General features: G+C 41.5%; 1 protein-coding gene across 1 annotated transcript in view; it reads left to right on the top strand.

Annotated features, from left to right (window-relative positions):
* The window catches only part of LOC308512361 (cyclin-Q-like), a gene marked incomplete at both ends in the record, with an annotated part of 74,308 nt that extends 55,136 nt beyond the window's left edge, over nt 1–19,172 (top strand). Inside the window, one exon of the mRNA XM_081082131.1 lies at nt 19,168–19,172. Within this exon, the coding sequence (XP_080938257.1) occupies nt 19,168–19,172 (5 nt within the window). The remainder of the gene's footprint in view (nt 1–19,167) is intronic.
* Nucleotides 19,173–19,526: the final 354 nt, after the last annotated feature.

Genomic DNA, 19,526 nt, shown 5'->3' on the forward strand with positions numbered 1-19,526 from the left:
TATGAACAACTATATGCCAAAATGCTGGACAATGTGGATGAAATAGATGAAGTCAGTAAAAAATGCAAACTACCAAAACTGATTCAGAAAGAATTAAGAAACCTCAATAGGCTCATAACAACTGATGAAATAGAAGCAGTAATCAAAACACTTCCAACCAACAAAAGCTCAGGTCTGGACAGCTTCACAGGGGAGTTCTACCAAACAGTCAGAAAACTACAATCTATACTCCTCAAAATGTTTCAGAAAATCAAAGAGGAAAGAATACTTCCAAACTCTTTGTATGAGGTCAGCATTATTCTAATTCCAAAAGAAGGTAAAGACACTACAAAGAAAGAGAATTACAGACCACTATAGCTGATGATGACAGATACTAAAATCCTCGACCAAGTATTAGCAAATCACATCCAGCATTATATTAAAGGACCAAATGACATGATCAAGTGGGATATATTCCAGGGATGCAAGGCTGGTATGATATTCACAAATCAATAAATCACGTGATCATATCGATAGACGCAGAAAAAGAATTGGAAAAAACCCAACCTCCAATTTTGATAAAAAGTCTCAGCAATGTGGTAATAGAGGGAGCATACTCAACATGATAAAGGCCATATATGAGAAACCCACAGCCAACATCATACTCAATAGGCAAAAACTAAAACCATTTCCCATGAAAGAACAGGAACATGACAGTGATGCCAATTTTCACCATTCCTGTTCAACATAGTACAGGAAGTGCTACCATAGTGCTCGGACATGAAGAAATAAAAGTCATCTCAACCGGAAAAGCACATAATAAATGAATTTGGTCATGAATCAGGATACAAAATTAACACCCATAAATATATGTATTTTTATTTACCAAGAATGAACTCCCAAAAAGATAAACTAAGAAAAGAATCCCACTTACCATTGCAATAAAGGAATTAAAGAAAAAACTCAATTAAGGAAGTAAAAGAACTGCACTTGGAAAATGACAGAATATTGAAAAGGAGATAAAGATATCAACCAGTGGACTAACATACCGTGTTGATGGGTTGGCAGAATTAACATTATTAAGATGTCCATACTACCCAAAGCAATTTATAGATTCAATGTAATCTCCATTAATATACCAACAGAATATTTCACAGACAAAGAACAAACTCTCCAAAAATTCATATGGAGTAAAAATCACCTCAGCAATCAAGGGAACTACAAAAAAATATGGAAGGCTCACAATACCAGATATTAAGCTATATTATAAAGCCACCATTCTCAAAACTGCCTGCTACTGGCACTAGAAAAGACATATATACCACTGAAACAGAACAGAGAACCCAGAAGTGGACCCAAGTCATTACACTGTATTATTAATTTACAAAGGAGGCGAGAGCATTCAATGGAGTCAAGACAGTCTCTTTGATTTCTACAAGATGGCGGCGATATAGGCAGACGCGTCCCAGGTCTTGTGCCAGAGCAGATGGAGTAAGCAGCTGAAACTAATAACACCCAACGCGAATTGGCGAAATTACTCAGCTGGTGAGACGGTTTGCAGTAGGGAAGGGCAGATCTCCCCTGGAAAGGTAAAAGAACCAGGGATCTGGGCAGGAAAGTTTGCCAGACCTCTGAGCCCAGAGGGTCAGAGGGAGACCGCATGGCACTGGGACAGGCACAGCCCCTGACAGGGGAAAAGAGATCCACGGGATTCCTGGCACAGGGGGATTTGAGATCTGGGTTCTGTGATTACGGAGGACTGAGCCTAGAGGGGGCTGCCTCAACAGCTGAACAGACCATGCAGTGCTGGTAAGAGAGGAGCTTACAGAAATTCAGACTTCCCCGTTTCTGTGGCCAGCATTTGTTTGTTTATTTTCACTGAACCCTGTTCATAGGACATTTCAGATACAGACACTCACCTGTGCTGAAGAGAGGGAGAAGGTGAAGACGAGTGGAATCTGGGGAGAGGCTGGGGAGAAAGGGGGCGCCGGGAGAGGTGCCAGCGAATTTAGTGCTGAGACACCCCTGGGACCAGGACTCGGGCAGCAGCCATTCTTTCCGGAGTGTGGGACTCCTCCACCTAGCCCCCAGGCAAGGAGCGCAGCCACACCCAGATTAGACCCTGAACGAGATGAAGGATTAAAATAATCTGATCAGTCCCTGGGCGTTAACAGGGTCTGGCCTATAGAGGGACTTTCAGTCCCAGCAATAACATAGACCAGGGCCACGATTAAAGAACTGGTTCTGGGGAGTTGACTTCCCCAAACCAGTTTTAAGTGCAATAGAGAAAATAAACCCTTGCTACTGGATAGAGAAGCTGTATAGCCTCAGAGGCCAACCCAAAAATACTGCCACCCAGAGGCTGAGCCACAACCTTAATCTCAGCTAAACACAAATTAAGGCAGTCTGGGACAAAAATACGGCCTGCTTTAAAATCAGGACTATAGTTTACAATACTGAGGAACAGTGTATCGCAGGGAAATTCAACACTCTCCTGAATAACTGGCAAGACCAAGGCGAGCCAGACTGAAGAGGAGAAGAACCGAATTACCTTCACTACTGCAATTTTTTTTTTCTTTTTTCACCTTTTAACTAAGAAAGCAATTTTTTTCTTCTTTTTCCATCAGCTGATTTTATCCTTTTAATTACCACATTTTTATGTTTAACCAGTATTATTGCTGCTACCACTTTACCATTTTTTTAAAGTGACATTTTATTGTCTCTCTATTTTATTTTGGGATTAGTGTTCTCCATTCTATTTTCATCGTTCCTATAGCATCAATTTTCCCTACCTCAATTTTACCTCTATGCTAAAACCCTCTTCCCCACTTTTCCCTTTTTGTTGTCCTGTGTCTCTTACCCTATTCCTGCTTTAGATTTCCTGATTCCTTCTTTTTCCCCCTGTCAAAATTTCACCCTAATTATATATCCTATTTCCACTCCACTGCTCTAAATCCTTATACACCTATCCCTTATCTTTCTTCACTATCCAAAATTCTTTCCCTTCTGTTATCTTTCTATGTTTAGTGCTGTTTGCTTGATTGTTGAGTATTTTGGGTGTTTTTTTTGTTTGTTTGTTTGTTTGTTTTTGTGTGTGTGTGTGTGTGTGTGTGTGTGTGGTTTAGGACTGGTTGTGAGGTTGTTTTGCTTTTTCCTTTTCTTTTTCTTTTTTTTTTTCGGCTTTTTTAATTTTTTTATTGCTTAAAGTATTACAAAGGGTATTACATATGTGTCCATTTTATCCCCCCGCCCTAGACAGTCCCCCAGCCTCCCCTATCCCCCAGTGTCTTATGTCCATTGGTTATGCTTATACGCATGCATACAAGTCCTTTAGTTGATCTCTTACCCCCCTCCCTCCTGCCCCCCAACCCTCCCGGCCTTCCCACTGCAGTTTGACAATCTGTTTGAGGCAGCTCTGCCTCTGAATCTATTATTGTTCAAAAGTTTATAATGGTCTCTATTATCCATGAATGAGTGAGATCATGTGGTATTTTTCCTTCATTGACTGGCTTATTTCACTTAGCATAATGCTCTCCAGTTCCATCCATGACGTTGCAAATGGTAAGAGTTCCTTCCTTTTTAGAGCAGCATAGTATTCCATCGTGTAGATGTACCACAGTTTTCTAATCCATTCATCTACTGATGGGCACTTAGGCTGTTTCCAGATCTTAGCTATGGTGAATTGTGCTGCTATGAACATAGGGGTGCATATATCTTTTCTGATTGGTGTTTCTGGTTTCTTGGGATATATTCCTAGAAGTGGGATCACAGGGTCAAATGGGAGTTCCATTTTCAGTTTTTTAAGGAAACTCCATACTGTCTTCCATAGTGGCTGCACCAGTCTGCATTCCCACCAGCAGTGCACAAGTGTTCCTTTTTCTCCACATCCTCTCCAGCACTTGTCGTTTGCTGATTTGTTGATGATAGCCAGTCTGACAGGTGTGAGATGGTACCTCATTGTTATTTTGATTTGCATCTCTCGGATGATTAGTGACTTTGAGCATGTTTTCATATGTCTCTTGGCTTTCTGAATGTCCTCTTTTGAAAGGTGTCTATTTAGTTCCTTTGCCCATTTTTTGATTGGATTGTTTATCTTCCTTTTGTTAAGTTGTATGAGTTCCCTATAGATTTTGGAGATTAGGCCCTTATCAGATATGACATTGGCAAATATGTTTTCCCACACAGTGGGTTTTCTCGTTGTTTTGTTGATGGTTTCTTTTGCTGTGCAGAAGCTTTTTATTTTGATGTAGTCCCATTTGTTCATTTTCTCTTTAGTTTCAAGTGCCTTAGGAGCTGTATCAGTGAAGAAATTGCTTCGGCATATGTCTGAGATTTTGTTGCCTTTGGATTCTTCTAGAATTTTTATGGTTTCCTGTCGTACATTTAAGTCCTTTATCCATTTTGAGTTTATTTTTGTGTATGGTGTAAGTTGGTGGTCTAGTTTCATTTTCTTGCATATATCTGTCCAATTTTCCCAGCACCATTTATTGAGGAGACTATCTTGGCTCCATTGTATGTTCTTGCCTCCTTTGTCAAATATTAATTGAGCATATTGGTTCGGGCCGATTTCTGGGCTCTCTATTCTATTCCATTGATCTATATGCCTATTCTTGTGCCAGTACCAGGCAGTTTTGAGAACAGTGGCTTTGTAATACAACTTGATATCTGGTATTGAGATCCCACCTACTTTGTTCTTTTTCAGGATTGCTGCAGCTATTCGGGGTCTTTTTTTATTCCAGATGAATTTTTGGAGAGTTCGTTCTAGATCTCTGAAGTATGCCGTTGGTATTTTAATGGGAAGTGCATTGAATTTATAGATTGCTTTGGGTAGTATGGACATTTTAATGATGTTGATTCTACCAATCCATGAACACGGTATGTTCTTCCATCTGTTTATGTCTTCCTCTATATCTTTTTCCAACGTCCTGTAGTTTTCTGAGTAGAGGTCTTTTACCTCTTTAGTTAAGATTATTCCTAGGTAGCTTAGTTTTTTTGGTGCGATGTTAAACGGGATTGTTTTTATAATCTCTCTTTCTGAAAGTTCACTATTGGTGTATAGAAATGCCTCAGATTTCTTGGGGTTAATTTTGTATCCTGCTACATTGCCAAATTCATGTATTAAGTCTAGTAGCTTTTTGATGGAGTCTCTAGGGTTTTGTATGTATAATATCATGTCGTCTGCAAATAAGGACAGTTTTACTTCCTCTTTTCCAATTTGGGTGCCTTTTATTTCTTCTTCTTGCCGAATTGCAATGGCTAACACTTCCAGTACTATGTTGAACAGGAGTGGTGAGAGGGGGCATCCCTGTCTTGTTCCTGTTCTTAGGGGAAATGGTGTAAGTTTTTGTCCATTGAGTATAATGTTGGCTGTGGGCCTGTCATATATGGCTTTTATTATGTTGAGGTATGATCCTCCTACTCCCACCTTGCTGAGAGTTTTTATCAAAAATGGGTGTTGAATTTTGTCAAATGCTTTTTCTGCATCAATTGATATGACCATGTGGTTTTTTTCTTTCAATTTGTTTATGTGATGTATCACGTTTATTGATTTGCGGATATTGTACCATCCTTTCATCCCTGGGATAAATCCTACTTGGTCATGGTGTATGATCTTTCTGATGTACTGCTGGATCCGATTTGCTAAGATTTTGTTGAGGATTTTGGCATCTATGTTCATGAGGGATATTGGCCTGTAATTCTCTTTCATTGTGTTGTCTTTACCTGGTTTTGGTATTAGGGTGATGCTGGCTTCATAGAATGAGCTTGGAATTGTTCCTTCCTCTTGAATTTTCTTTAGTAGTCTGAGGAGGATAGGTTTTAGTTCTTCCTTGAATGTTTGGTAAAACTCCCCTGTGAAGCCGTGTGGTCCTGGGCTTTTGTTTGCTGGAAGCTTTTTGATGACTGCTTCAGTTTCTTCCATAGTTATTGGCCTGTTGAGATTTTTAGATTCTTCCTGATTGAGTTTTGGAATGTTGTATTTTTCTAGGAATTTGTCCATTTCCTCCAGGTTGTCTAGTTTGCTGGAGTAGAGCTGTCCATAGTATTTTTTAACAATCATTTGTATTTCTGTGGGGTCTGTTGTTATTTCACCTCTTTCATTTCTGATTTTGTTTATTTGGGTCCTCTCTCTTTGCTTCTTGGTGAGTCTGGCAAGAGGTTTGTCAATCTTGTTTATCCTTTCGAAGAACCAGCTCTTGGTTTCATTGATTTTCTGTATTATTTTTTTGGTCTCTATGTTATTTATTTCTGCTCTAATCTTTATTATCTCCTTCCTTCTGCTCACTCTGGGGTTTTCTTGTTGCTCTCTTTCTAATTCTTTGAGTTGTAGAGTTAGCTGATTTACTACCATTTTTTCTTGTTTTTTGAGATAGGCCTGTAGAGCTATAAACTTCCCTCTCAGGACTGCTTTCATTGTGTCCCATAGGTTTTGGATTGTTGTGTTTTCATTGTCATTAGTTTCCAGGATGTTTTGAATTTCTTCTTTGATTTCATTGGTAACCCAATCAATATTTAATAGCATGCTATTCAGCTTCCAGGTGTTTTGAGTATTTTGGATTGTTTTTATTGTAGTTTATTTCTAATATTATGCCACCGTGGTCTGCGAAGACGCTTTTTATGATTTCAATCTTCTTGAATTTGGGGATACTTTGCTTGTGACCCAATATATGGTCTATTTTTGAATATGTGTCATGAGCACTTGAGTAGAATGTATATTCCGTGGCACTGGGGTGAAGTGTTCTGAAGATGTCTATTAAGTCCATCTGATCTAGTGAGTCATTTAGTATTGCTGTATCTTTGCTGATTGTTTGTCTAGAGGACTTATCCAGTGATGACAGTGGTGTATTAAAGTCCCCTACTATGATTGTATTGTTGTCGATCTCTCCTTTGATATCTTCCAGAAGATTTTTTATGTATTTGGGTGCTCCTGCATTGGGTGCATATATGTTTATCAGGGTTATATCTTCTTGTTGTATTGATCCTTTTAGTATTATGAAGTGGCCTTCCGTATCTCTTGTTATGGCCATCACTTTGAGGTCTATTTTGTCCGATATAAGTATTGCTACCCCAGCTTTCTTTTCTTTTCCATTAGCCTGAAAGATATTTTTCCATCCCTTCACTTTCAGTCTGTGTGAGTCCTTTCTAATGAGGTAAGTCTCTTGTAGACAGCAAATGTATGGGTCATGATTTTTTATCCATTCAGCCACTCGATATCTTTTGGTTGGAGCATTTAGTCCATTTAAGTTTAAAGTTATTATTGAAAGGTACTTGTTTGTAGCCATTTCTTTTTTTGTGTGTGTGGCTGTTTTCTTTCTGGGATTTTTATTTCTTCTTATTACACCAGTCCCTTTAGCATTTCTTGCATTGCTGCCTTGGTGGTGATAAACTCCCTTAGCCTTTTTTTGTCTGTGAAGCTTCTTATTTCCCCTTCAATTTTGAATGATAGCCTTGCTGGATAGAGTATTCTTGGATTCAGTCCTTTGCTTTGCATCACTTTGTAAATTTCCGTCCATTCTTTTCTGGCCTGATGTGTTTCTGTTGAGAAATCATTGGATAATCTAATGGGAGATCCCTTGTATGTAACTTTCCGTCTCTCTCTTGCAGCCTGTAAGATTCTCTCTTTGTCCTGGACATTTGCCATGGTAATTATGATGTGTCTTGGTGTGGGTCTTTACGGGTTCACCTTGCTTGGGACTCTCTGGGCTTGTGTGACTTTTTTCTTCCCCACCTCAGGGAAGTTTTCTGATATTATTTCTTCCAATAGGTTTTCTAATCCTTGTTCCTCTTTCTGTTGTTCTGGCACCCCTATTATTCGTATGTTGTTTCGTTTCATGTTGTCCCAAAGCTCCCTTAGGCTCTCCTCCTGTCTTTTAATTTTTTTCTCCAACTGAAGTACAGTTTGGGTGTGTTTTGCTTCCCTGTCTTCTAATTCACTAATTCGGTCTTCCGCTTCTCCTAGTCTACTGTTGATACTTTTAATGGTGTTCTTTATTGCAGCTATATCGCACTTCATTTCTTCTTGGGTCTTAGTTAAGTTGTCGATTTTTTCATCTGTTTCTTCTTGCTTCTTGGATAAGTTGTCGATTTTTTCCTCCATCCGGTGTATGCACTCTAGGACCCTTATTCTGAATTCTTTTTCTGTCATGTTGTATGCCTCTGTATCACTTATCTGCTTTTCTGGTGAGTCCTCCTTTTCTTTCCTTTGGGGATTTCTTTGTCTACCCATGTTTGATCTCACTGACGTATATAGATATTGAGTCGTTCAGGGGCTGCTCCCTAGGTGGCAGTGGCTCCTTGGGCTGTGGTTGCTCCTTGGGCGGTTGTGGTAGCAGCTGCTCCTCTGTTGTTAGCGGGTCTTCTGATGGGTGCTGTTCACAGCTGTTGTGGCTCGGCCAGATGTGTAGACTCCCATCACCCTCCGATCGCCTGATCAGCCCCTTGCCCAGGCCTGACGCCTCCGCCAGAGGTGTCAGGCTTGGACAAGGGACCCCCATCTCCCCCCAATCACTGGCTCTGACCCCCGCCCAGGCCTGAGGCCTCTGGCCCAGGAATCATGCCTGGGCAGGGGACCCCCATCTCCCTCTGATCGCTTGCTCCACCCCTCGCCCAAGCCTGAAACCTCTGACCCAGGCTTCAGGCCTGGGCAAGGGGACCATCATATCCCCCCAATCCCCGGCTCCGCCCCCCACCCAGGCCTGATGCCTCTGGCCGAGGCGTCCGGCCTGGGCAGCGGGGACCCGCAGAGGCAGCAGCGCCGTGATCCCCCGCTCTGCCCCTGCCCAGGCCTAACACCTCTGGCCGAAGCATTAGGCCTGGGCAGGGGACCCCCAGCTCCCAGTGGTTGCAGGCTCCGCCCCTGCCCAGGCCTAACACCCCTGGCCTAGCCGTCCGGCCCGGGCAGCGGGGACCCGCAGTGGCAGCGGGGGGCGCCGCCATCGCGCGGGCTCCGCCCCTGCCCCTGCAGGACGCCTCTGGCTGAGGCATCCGGCTCGGGTAGCAGGGACCCGCAGCCTCAGCGGCCCCGCGATCATGGGCTCCGCTTTAGGCACAGGCAAGGGACCCCTAGCTCTCGGGACTGCCAGTTTCGACTGTGCCCAGCTCCCATCGCTGGCTCCACCCCTACTTCCTGCTATCACTGGCCAGGGTGGCAAAGGCGCCTGATTTTCAGATCATGGCTGGGGGGCAGGGCAAAGGTGGCCCCAGGGCCGCCTTTGAACTGCTCCCCACCTCTTAGCTCCCCCCTGGGTTTCCCATCACTGTCAGTGGCAGGGAGCTTCTTCCTGCTTTCCCTTTCGCCTCCCTGCATGTGCCTACATATGCAAATTAGCCGCCATCTTGTTGGCAGTTAACTGCCATCTCAGTTGGCAGTTAATTTGCATATAGCCCTGATTACCCAATGAAAAGGGTAGTGCCGTACGCCAATTACCATTTTTCTCTTTTATTAGTGTAGATTTTGATTTCTCTGAAACTCTTAAAAAAATGATTTGAAAATATCAGAAGATCACAGACATTCCAGAAAACTGGGATCTTAACCCAGCCAAAGGAATGACATTTCAATTTTTCAATTTTATTTATTATTTTGTTAGCTTTTGTTTTTCTTTTTTGTTCCCCCCCCCTTTTTTTTGTTTGTTGCTTTTATTCTTTCTTCTTTCTTTGTTCTTCTTTTTTTGTTGTTTGTTCCTTTATTTCCTACTTCTGTACACATTATTTTTTCAACCACGTGAGCAAAAGACATGTGAGCGGTGCACTCTTGTCCAGGGAGCATTAGCCCCGTGAGCAGCCTGCGTCGAGCCAAAGAGAGGCAACCTCATGTGGCCTGCCCCTATCCAAGGAGCAGCAGCTGTGTGAGCAGCCCGCTTCCCCGTCCGAAGAGCAGCAACCACATGAGCAGTCTGACCTGTCCGAGGAGCAGCAGCTGAACAAGCATCTTGCCCTTGTCCAAGCAGCAGCAGCCGCACAAGCAGCCTGCCCAATCCAAGGAACAGCAGCTGTGTGCCCATCCGAGGAGCAGCAGTTCTGCAAGTAGCCTGGCCCCATTCGAGGAGCAGCGGCAGCCGAACCCGGTCCAAGAAACAGCAACCACATGAGCAGACCGGCCACATCTGGTGAGTGGCAGCTCTACACAGCATGCACCGGAGGAGCAGAGCCACAACAGCCTGCACCTGTCTGATGAGCAGCAGCCGATACTAGGAGCAGTAGCCCCACAAGCAGCCCACCACAGAGGAACAACAGCAGCATGCAGCCAGTCCCCAATCAAGGTTCAGCAGCCACGTGAGCAGTCTGCCCCAGGTCAAGGAGTAGCAGCTGTGTGCGTAGCCAGCCCCAACCAAGGAACAGCAGCTTCGTGATCAGCACATCCTCTGTCTCAGGAACAGATTCTGTGTGTGAAGCCTCCCCCCACCAGCTAGAGGAGCCACCACACTGTGAACAGCACCCACCAGAGGAGCTGCTGCCAACTGAGGAGCAGCTGCTACAATAACCGCCAGAGGAGCAACCACAGCCCGAGGAGCCACTGCCACCCAAGGAGCAGTCGCTGAATGACTCAACATCTAGATATGTCGGTGAGATCAAACATGGGTACACAAAGAAACCCCCGAAAGAAAGAGAAGGAGGACTCGCCAGAAAAGCAGCTAAGTGAAACCGAGGCATGCATGACAGAAAAAGAATTCAGATTAAGGGTCCTAGAGTGCATAAACCGGATGAAGGAAAAACTCAACAACTTATGCAAGAAGCAAGAAGAAACAGATAAAAAAAATCAATAAATTATGTAAGAACCAAGAAGAAATGAAGAGTGATATAGCTGCAATAAAAAACACCATTGAAAGTTTCAACAGTAGACTAGGAGAAGCGGAGGACCAAATTAGCGAATTAGAAGACAGGGAAGCAAAACTCCCAAACTGAATTGCAATTGGCGAAAAAAATTAAAAGACAGGAGGAGAGCCTAAGGGAGCTATGGAACAACATGAAACGAAACAACATGCGAATAATAGGGGTGCCAGAACAACAGAAAGAGGAACAAGACTTAGAAAACCTATTGGAAGAACTAATATCAGAAAACTTCCCTGAGGTGGGGAAGAAAAAAGAGTCACACAAGCACAGAGAGTCCCAAACAAGGTGACCTTAAAAGACCCACATCAACACGCATCATAATTACCATGGCAAATGTTCAGGACAAAGAGAGAATCTTAAAGGCTGCAAGAGAGAGACGGAAAATTACATACAAGGGATCTCCCATTAGATTATCATATGATTTCTCAACTAAACACATCAGGCCAGAAAAGAATGGACGGAAATTTACACAGTGATGCAAAGCAAAGCAATGAATCCAAGAATACACTATCCAGCAAGACTATCATTCAAAATTGAAGGGGAAATAAGAAGCTTCACAGACAAAATAAGGCTAAGGGAGTTTATCAATACCAAGCCAGCAATGCAAGAAATGCTAAAGGGATCAGTGTAAAAAGAAGAAATAAAAAGCTCAGAAAGAAAACACACAGAAAAAATAGAAATGGCTACAAACAAGTACCTTTCAATAATAACTTCAAAGGTAAATGGACTAAATGCTCCAACCAAAAGACATCGAGTGGCTGAATGGATAAAAAATAAAAATAAAAAAAAAATAAATGACCCATACATTTGCTGTCCACAAGAGACTGACCTCAGAATCAGGGACTCACACAGACTAAAAGTGAAGGGATGGAAAAATATCTTTCAGGCAACTGGAAATGAAAATATAGCTGGGGTAGCAATACTTATATCTGACAAAATAGACCTCAAAGTGAAGGCCATAATAAGAGATAAGGGAGGCCACTTCATAATACTAAAGGATTCAATATACAGAGGATTTAACCCTGATAAACATATATGCACTCAATACAGAAGCACCCAAATACATAAAAAAAAACTCCTGGAATATATCAAGGGAGAGACTGACAACAATACAATCATAGTAGGGGACTTTAATACACCACTGACATCACTGGATAAATCCTCTAGACAAAAATAAATAAATAAATAAATAAAATGGTAAAGAAACAGCAATCCTAAATGACTCACTAGATCAGATGGACTTAATTGACATCTTCAGAACATTTCACCCCAAAGCCACGGAATATACGTTCTTCTCAAGTGCTCATCGGACATATTCAAAAACAGACCACATACTGGGTCACAAACAAAGTCTCCCCAAATTCAAGAAGATTGAAATCATACCAAGCATTTCCTCAGACCACAAGGGCATAATACTAGAAATAAACTAGAATAAAAACAACTCAACATTTTCAAACACTTAGAAATAAAAACACTTAGGAGCTGAATAGCATGTTATTAAATATTGATTGGGTTACCAATGAGATCAAAGAAGAAATTAAAAACATCCTGGAAACTACTGACAATGAAAACACAACAATCCAAAACCTATGGCACACAATGAAAGCAGTCCTGAGAGGGAACTTTATAGCTCTACAGGTCTATCTCAACAAACAAGAAAAAATGGTAGTAAATCATCTAAAACTACCTCTCAAAGAATAAGAAAGAGAGCAACAAGGAAAGCCCAGAAGGAGCAAAAGGAAGGAGATAATAAAGATTAGAGCAGAAATACATGACATAGAGACAAAAAAAACAATACAGAAAATCAATGAAACCAAGAGCTTGTTCTTTGAAAGGATAAACAAGATTGTTGAACCTCTAGTCAGGCTCACCAAGAAATAAAGAGAGAGGACCCAAATAAACAAAATCAGAAATGATAATGGCGAAATAACAACAGACCCCAGAGAAATACAAATGATTGTTAAAAAATACTATGGACAACTCCACTCCAACAAACTAGACAACCTGGAGGAAAAGGACATATTCCTAGAAACATACAACATTCCAAAACTCAATCAGGAAGAATCTAAAAATCTCAACAGGCCAATAACTATGGAAGAAATTGAAGAGTCATCAAAAAGCTTCCAGCAAACAAAAGCCCAGGACCACACGGCTTCACAGGGGAGTTTTACCAAACATTCAAGGAAGAACTAAAACCTATCCTCCTCAGACTACTACAAAAAATTAAAGAGGAAGGAACACTTCCAAGCTCATTTTATGAAGCCAGCATCACCCTAATTCCAAAACCAGGTAAAGACAACACAATGAAAGAGAATTACAGGCCAATATCCCTCATGAACATAGATGCCAAAATCCTCAACAAAATCTTGGCAAATCAGATCCAGCAGTACATAAGAGAGATCATACACCATGAACAAGTAGGATTTATCTCAGGGATGCAAGGATGGTACAATATCCGCAAATCAATAAACATGATATACCACATAAACAAACTGAAAGAAAAAAAAACCCACAGTCATATCAACTGATACAGAAAAAGCATTTGACAAAATTCAACACCCATTTTTGATAAAACCTCTCAGCAAGGTAGGAATAGAAGGATCATACCTCAACATAATAGAAGCCATATATGACAAACCCACAGCCAACAGCATACTCAATGGGCAAAAACTAAAACCATTTCCCCTAAGAACAGGAACAAGACCGGGATGCCCACTCTCACCACTCCTGTTTGACAGTGTACTGGAAGTATTAGCCACTGCAATTAGACAAGAAGTAGAAGAAATAAAAGGCATCCAAATTGGAAAAGAAGAAGTAAAACTGTCTTTATTTGCAGATGATATGATATTATACATAAAAAAACCTAAATACTCCATCAAAAAACTATTAGACTTAATAAATGAATCTGGCAATGTAGCAGGATACAAAATTACTGCCAAGAAGTCTATGGCATTTCTATGCACCAATAGTGAACTTACCGAAAGAGAGACTTAAAAAGCAATCCCATTTACCATCGCACCAAAAAATACTAAGCTACCTAGAAATAAACTTAACTAAAGAGGTAAAAGACCTCTATTCAGAAAATATTCATGTTCTTGGATTGGTCGAATCAACATCATTAAAATGTCCATAATACCCAAAGAAATATATAAATTCAAGGCACTTTCCATTAAAATACCAATGGCATATTTCACAGACCTAGAACAAACTCTCAAAAAATTCATCTGGAATAAAAAAAGACCCCAAATAGCTGCAGCGATCCTGAGAAAGAACAATGTAGGTGGGATCTCAATACCAGGTATCAAGTTGTATTACAAAGCCACTGTTCTCAAAACTGCCTGGTACTGGCACAAAAACAGACATATAGATCAATGGAATAGAACAGACAGCCCAGAAACGGGCCCGAACCAATATTCTCAATTAATATTTGACAAAGGAGGCAAGAACATACAATGGAGTCCAGATAGTCCCTTCAATAAATGGTGTTGGGACAATTGGACAGATACATGCAAGAAAATGAAACTAGACCGCCAACTTACACCACACACAAAAATAAACTCAACATGGATAAAGGACTTAAATATAGGACCAGAAACCATTAGAATATTAGAAGAATCCAAAGGCAACAAAATCTCAGACATATGCCAAAGCAATTTCTTCACCGATACAGTTCCTATGGCATTGGAAACTAAACAGAAAATAAACAAATGGGACTACATCAAAATAAAAAGCTTCTGCACAGCAAAGAAACTATCAACAAAACAACAAGAAAACCCACTGCATGGGAGAACATATTTGCCAATGTTATCACCGATAAGGGTTTAATCTCCAACTAGGGAACTCATACAACTTAATAAAAGGGAGATAATCCAATCAAAAAATTGGCAAAGGACCTAAATAGACACCTTTCAAAAGAGGACATTCAGAAAGCCAAGAGACATATGAAAACATGCTCAAAGTCACTAAAATCATCCGAGTGATGCCAATCAAAACAACAATGAGGTACCATCTCACACCTGTCAGAATGGCTATCATCAACAAATCCACAAAACACAAGTGCTGGAGTGGATGTGGAGAAAAAGGAACACTCGTGCACTGCTGGTGAGAATGCAGACTGGGGCAGCCACTATGGAAGACAGTATGGAGTTTCTCAAAAAACTACAAATGGAACTCCCATTTGACCCTGTGATCCCACTTCTAGGAATATATCCCAAGAAACCAGAAACACCAATCAGAAAGGATATATGCACTCCTATGTTCATAGCAGCACAATTCACCATAGGTAAGATCTGGAAACAGCCTAAGTGCCCATCAGTAGATGAATGGGTTAAAAAACTGTGGTACATCTACACGATGGAATACTATGCTGCTGTAAAAAAGAAGGAACTCTTACCATTTGCAACAGAATGCATGGAACTGGAGAGCATTATGCTAAGTGAAATAAGCCGGTCAATGAAGGAAAAATACCACATGATCTCACTCATTTATGGATAATAAAGACCATTATAAACTTATGATCAAAAATAGATACAGAGGCAGAGCTGCCTCAAACAAACTGTCAAACTACAGCGGGAAAGCCGGGGAGGGATGGGTGGCTGGAGAGGGGTGACAAGAGATCAACTGAAGGATTTGTATGCATGCATATAAGCATAACCAATGGACATAAGACACTGGGGGTAAGCGAGGCCAGGGGATTGTCAAGGGCGGGAAAAAAAGGAGACATATGTAATACTCTTTATAATACTTTAAGCAATAAAACAATAAAAAATACTAAAATAAAAAATAAAATAAAATAAAATATCAGAGAGGAATGGAGAGGGAGAGATAGAAACATCAACAATGAGAATCATTGATTGGCTGCCTCCTGTACGTCCCTCACTGGGGATCGAGCCAGCAACCTGGGTTATGTGTCCAGACCAGGAATCAAACTGTGACCTTCTGACTCATAGGTCAACACTCAATCACTGAGCCATGCTGGTTGGGCTGAAAACTTTTTGAAATATACAGTAGGTCCTCGGGTTATATCGCGACATAATGCGATTTTCCCCGTTAAGTCAGAACCCACCTATAGAATCACCTACATCACTCACATGGAGCACATACAGAGCAGTAATGAAGTGAAAGAGTAAAAAAAAAAAAATTAAAGCAAGATAACAATTCCTGACCTTTACTTGTGGCAGATAATAAAAAACAAAGCACATATGTACATATGTCGAAATGACGGAACTTTTTTTTATTAACACTGTAAATGGGAGATAGTGATGTAACCGCAAAACAACATACATCGAGTTCAACGTAACCCGAGGACTGCCTAAATAAAATTTGAGTCCAAAACGTTGACTTTTAGATGTGAAATTTAGCAAGCACTCTAACTGTCCTGTGCGCATTCTCAATAGCCATAGTATTCTAGACTTATGTAATATATTAGAGGCCCAGTGCATGAAATTCGTGCACTCAGGGGGTCCCTCAGCCCGGCCAGAACCCTCTCACATTCTGGGAGCCCTCGGGGGATGTCCCACTGATCGCTTCGCGATGCTACAGAGGTGGGAGAGGCTCCCACCACCACCGCTGCGCTCGCCAGCCATGAGCCCTATGGGAGCGCACTGATCACCAGGATGCAGCTTCTGTATTGAGCATCTGTCCCTGGTGGTCAGTGCCCATCATAATGACTGGTCATTCTGCGGTTCAACCATTTGCATATTAGGATTTTATTATATAGAATTCATGTCTCAGATAGTACCAATCCATTTGTTTTTCATTGATAGCACTTTCATTCTTGTTCTGAAAATAATGAGATAGCTCCAATTTTACAAACCTTACCAATCAAGATCTGTTCACTCTTTGGCCCAAGCAAAGGAGATAACATTTTGTCAGAAGTGTAATATACAAACGACTTGAGGCTCCATTTGAATTTTGGATTTCCTCTGCTGTTACCTTTTGTCTCCAACTCCTGTCCCAAGGTTTTCTAACAAACCACAGAAGCCCTCACATCCTCACATACAGACCACTGGTCCATAGCATCAGTACCTTATCCACCTTCTTCAGGTCTTGGTCCTTTTGGGTGATATGCATGTATTTCTTTAAAGCATATTCACCACAAACAGATTTGTCTTTCATTTCCTGAGCACTCACTTCTAATTCTTTCTCCATTTCCGTCTTGAAAGACTCTTCAATAATCTGCTGTAAATAGATGACCAGCAAAATAGGAGATACACATATACATTTTAAAAACACATAGTACTATAACTCTGTTTCTTTATGTGACATGTGCATGACAGAAAACTGTTTCATTCGTTGCTACTATCAAAGTGGCACAAATATATCATGTAATGAAGAATAGGAATTACTGTGCCTAAAGTGTGTGTGTTCCAGATCAAATGAGCCAGGAATTCAAGGAACATGATACAGAAGATTAATCTTCGTAAGGTCCAGCAGGCATGAGAAGTAGCAGGGTAATCCATCTGCCTGGGACCAGAATCAGGACATAGAAAGTCAAAGACAATGAGGAGGGAGGAGGGCAGGGCAGCCTGAGGAAGCCACCAGATTGGCAGCCACCTCCCCCAGTTTCTTCTGGTCCTAGCCAGCTGACCTTGAAATCCCTTACACAGGGAAGTTCTACAGCAAAGCAGAGTCCATCTCCTTTCCGAGTGTGTTTTCAGGAACATGAGAATGCATGCTCACAGACTTGCAAAGCTCCCTTTTCCTATGAGACCCCTATTATGCCCATGTACAGCCTTTTTCAGTGGGCTTAAGCACAGGAGAGGATTGGGATGCCTGCAGCAAGCTTTTTAAAAGTTACCTACTAGCATGGAGAACTGAGCTATGCTTATTATACCTTTTCTCGATCCAGTTTTTCTAGTTTTCTCCGTTCTCTTTCCAAAGCTTTCTGTTCATTCTGCCTTCTTTCTTCTCTCAGCTTCTGTTCTTTCAGCAGGGTCCATATTCTTTCTTCTTCACTCTCTTCTCTAACTTCTTTCTCATCTGCACCTAAAGAGACAGAAAATAAAGAGCAGAGGCCCAGGGAGACAGCTCAACTCTCAGTTGATTGTGTTGGCCTGCTGATCCATCTTCATGGTCTCGCAGCCTCCAGCCCCACACCTGGCACATCATCTGCCTTTTACTTTACTTCGATGAAAACAAGTCACCCTTGCCATGAACAACTTCAACTGTCCTCCTGCCACAACACATTTCCTTATCTTCCTCACCCCTTCTTCTGTACTCTGCCCTTCGCAAGCCTTGCATTTCTGCCTCTATCCTCAGTTGTAACTCTCTATTTAGGATTCTAACTTAAACATTAGTCTGTATTTATACAGCAGTTGTATAACTCTTCCCCTAATTCCCACAAAAGCAATCGAGCCTCTACCGCCCAGAACAGTACAAAATTATTACAAAACCAGCACCCCGCCCCTGAACCCCCCTAGTCATCTTACCAACATTTCCCACTTGCCCTGGGCCGATCCCTTCCTGGAGTTTTAGCTATTACCTCTGCCCTGATCATTCTCACATCTTTTTCTCTAGCACAGATCTCTCCCCCAGTCTCATCCGCATTTCTGGCCAGTTCCCTACCATCAACACTTGGAAATCCCACAGCATCAGCTTCAGACCTGAAGTTATCATTCCTGTCCCTTTTTATCATGCCTTTCTACACTACATTCACTCATCCACCAGGGCTTACAGGCTCTAACTCCCCCAGATACTGCAATAAGACTACCTCTCACCTTTTACCTGGACAGCTGAGCTGAAATAACCTAATCAATGTGCTCACCCTGACATCAGTCTCTCTGCCTTCAAGCAACCACCATCAGCAGCACCCTTCATTTCCTGAAAAGAAGACCTGGATTTCTGTTGCTGTCTCTGCTCTGGTGGTGTCCACACCTTCTTTCCGGACTGACCTGAAATAGTACACTACTTCTGCACTGGGAACACTGCACCTCCAGCAGCAGACTCATGCTACCTGGGTATATTTGTGCCTCCCTTGCTCTGTGCTTTGCTTTCAATCTCTCTCTAACCTAATACTCACTTCCTCCCACCTCTCCCACACAACCCCACCACTGAGCAAGCGCCCAGGACCCTGAAAAAAGAGATAAACGAACAGAAGAATACACCATGTTCATGGACTGGTAGAATTAATATCATTAAAATGTGCCTACTATCCAAAGCAATCCTTAGATTCAATGCAATCACTATTAAAATGCCAAGTGCATATTTCACAGATCTAGAATTTTGCAAAAAAATTATATTTGCATATAAATTTGAATGTTCTGAACATTCAAATGAGATACAGAACACTGAAAAAGACCCCAAAATAGCCACAACATTCGTTTTTGTTTTTGTTTTTGTTTTGTTTTTTGTTTTTTTCAGTATAGCAAAGGCGGGGATTTGTTAAAGAACAAGTACAGACTCCAAAGTAGGGAGGGGGAAAGAGTACCACAGAACAGACTCCCACATAGGGAGGGAGGTAGGGTCCCCTAGCCTCAACATTCTTGAGAAACAGGAACAAATGAGACTACATTGAATTAAAAAACTTCTGCAAAGCAAAAAAAAATCAGCATCAAAATGAAAAGGGAATCCACTGTATTGGAGCACATATTTGCCAATAATACATATGGTAAGGGGTTAATTTCCAAAACACATAAAGTACTCCTATAATCCACCAAAAGAAAAACAACCCCATTAAATGTGGACAGAAAATCTAAATAGATACTTCTCCAATGACAACA

The sequence above is a fragment of the Myotis nattereri genome, assembly GCF_964212035.1.
Source record: "Myotis nattereri genome assembly, chromosome: Y".
Lineage (NCBI taxonomy): Eukaryota > Metazoa > Chordata > Mammalia > Chiroptera > Vespertilionidae > Myotis > Myotis nattereri.